This window comes from Notolepis coatsorum, assembly GCF_963971535.1.
Source record: "Notolepis coatsorum genome assembly, chromosome: 11".
In the NCBI taxonomy this organism is placed as follows: domain Eukaryota; kingdom Metazoa; phylum Chordata; class Actinopteri; order Aulopiformes; family Paralepididae; genus Notolepis; species Notolepis coatsorum.
The window spans coordinates 2,293,628-2,296,127 of record NC_140175.1 but is presented as its reverse complement, the minus strand read 5'-3'; the positions used below and the strand labels follow the sequence as shown (position 1 = coordinate 2,296,127).

Here is a 2,500-nt window from a genome sequence, read left to right as displayed (position 1 = left end):
ACTACCACACTACAGAAGGTTAACACTTTCACTACCACACTACAGAAGGTTAACCCTTTCACTAACACACTACAGACGGTTAACCCTTTCACTGCCACACTACAGAAGGTTAACACTTTCACTACCAAACTACAGAAGGTTAACACTTTCACTACCACACTACAGAAGGTTAACCCTTTCACTACCACACTACAGAAGGTTAACCTTTCACTACCACACCACAGAAGGTTAACCTTTCACTACCACACTACAGAAGGTTAACCCTTTCACTACCACACTACAGAAGGTTAACCTTTCACTACCACACTACAGAAGGTTAACCCTTTCACTACCACACTACAGAAGGTTAACCTTTCACTACCACACTACAGAAGGTTAACCCTTTCACTACCACACTACAGACAGTTAACCTTTCACTACCACACTACAGAAGGTTAACCCTTTCACTACCACACTACAGACGGTTAACCTTTCACTACCACACTACAGAAGGTTAACTCTTTCACTAACACACTACAGACAGTTAACCTTTCACTACCACACTACAGAAGGTTAACCCTTTCACTAACACACTACATACGGTTAACCCTTTCACTGCCACACTACAGAAGGTTAACTCTATCACTAACACACTACAGACAGTTAACCTTTCACTACCACACTACAGAAGGTTAACCCTTTCACTAACACACTACATACGGTTAACCCTTTCACTGCCACACTACAGAAGGTTAACACTTTCACTACCACACTACAGAAGGGTAACACTTTCACTACCACACTACAGAAGGTTAACCTTTCACTACCACACTACAGAAGGTTAACCTTTCACTACCACACTACAGAAGGTTAACCCTTTCACTACCACACTACTGAAGGTTAACCTTTCACTACCACACTACAGAAGGTTAACCCTTTCACTACCACACTACAGAAGGTTAACCCTTTCACTACCACACTACAGAATGTTAACACTTTCACTGCCACACTACAGAAGGTTAACCTTTCACTACCACACTACAGCAGGTTAACCTTTCACTGCCACACTACAGAAGGTTAACCCTTTCACTGCCACACTACAGAAGGTTAACCCTTTCACTACCACACTACAGAAGGTTAACCTTTCACTACCACACTACAGAAGGTTAACCCTTTCACTACCACACTACAGCAGGTTAACCTTTCACTACCACACTACAGAAGGTTAACACTTTCACTACCACACTACAGAAGGTTAACCCTTTCACTAACACACTACAGAAGCTTAACCTTTCACTGCCACACTACAGAAGGTTAACCTTTCACTACCACACTACAGAAGGTTAACCCTTTCACTACCACACTACAGAAGGTTAACCCTTTCACTACCACACTACAGAAGGTTAACCCTTTCACTACCACACTACAGACGGTTAACCTTTCACTACCACACTACAGACGGTTAACCCTTTCACTACCACACTACAGAAGGTTAACCTTTCACTACCACACTACAGAAGGTTAACCCTTTCACTACCACACTACAGAAGGTTAACCTTTCACTACCACACTACAGCAGGTTAACCTTTCACTACCACACTACAGACGGTTAACCCTTTCACCACCACACTACAGAAGGTTAACCTTTCACTACCACACTACAGAGGGTTAACCCTTTCACTACCACACTACAGAAGGTTAACCTTTCACTACCACACTACAGAGGGTTAACCCTTTCACTACCACACTACAGAGGGTTAACCTTTACAGTTTGTAAGGATTACTCTACAGTTTGTAAGGATTACTGTAGTGGATTACTCTACAGTTTGTAAGCATTACTGTAGTGGATTACTCTACAGTTTGTAAGGATTACTCTACAGTTTGTAAGGATTACTCTACAGTTTGTAAGGATTACTCTACAGTTTGTAAGGATTACTGTAGTGGATTACTCTACAGTTTGTAAGGATTACTCTACAGTTTGTAAGGATTACTGTAGTGGATTACTCTACAGTTTGTAAGGATTACTCTACAGTTTGTAAGGATTACTCTACAGTTTGTAAGGATTACTGTAGTGGATTACTCTACAGTTTGTAAGGATTACTGTAGTATCCACTACAGTTTATAAGGATTACTCTACAGTTTGTAAGCATTACTGTAGTGGATTACTCTACAGTTTGTAAGCATTACTGTAGTGGATTACTCTACAGTTTGTAAGCATTACTGTAGTGGATTACTCTACCTCCCTGTGCTCGTCCTGTAGTTCAACAACTCCGACACCGGGCTGTTCACCATCTTCACCGGGAAGGACGACATCAAGAAGATCCATAAAGTCGACTCCTGGAACGGCCTGACGAAGGTGAGAGGTCAAAGGTCAAAGGTCAAATGTGAAGCAACGGAGGTCTCTGTTAGAGCCATATGAAATCCGTTTTTATTATTTTCCAAATTCCATTTGATTTTTTCCCAAATTCCGTTTTTTCCGTTTTAATATTTCAGAATTCTGTATTTAGCTTTTTATGCTCAT

The 2,500-nt window shown here is 41.1% G+C and overlaps 1 protein-coding gene across 1 annotated transcript in view; it reads left to right on the top strand.

The window, feature by feature from the left end:
* scarb1 (scavenger receptor class B, member 1) overlaps positions 1-2,500 on the top strand; it is a 49,306-nt gene that overhangs the window by 11,236 nt on the left and 35,570 nt on the right. Inside the window, exon 5 of the mRNA XM_084324079.1 lies at positions 2,240-2,335. Within this exon, the coding sequence (XP_084180205.1) occupies positions 2,240-2,335 (96 nt within the window). The remainder of the gene's footprint in view (positions 1-2,239; positions 2,336-2,500) is intronic.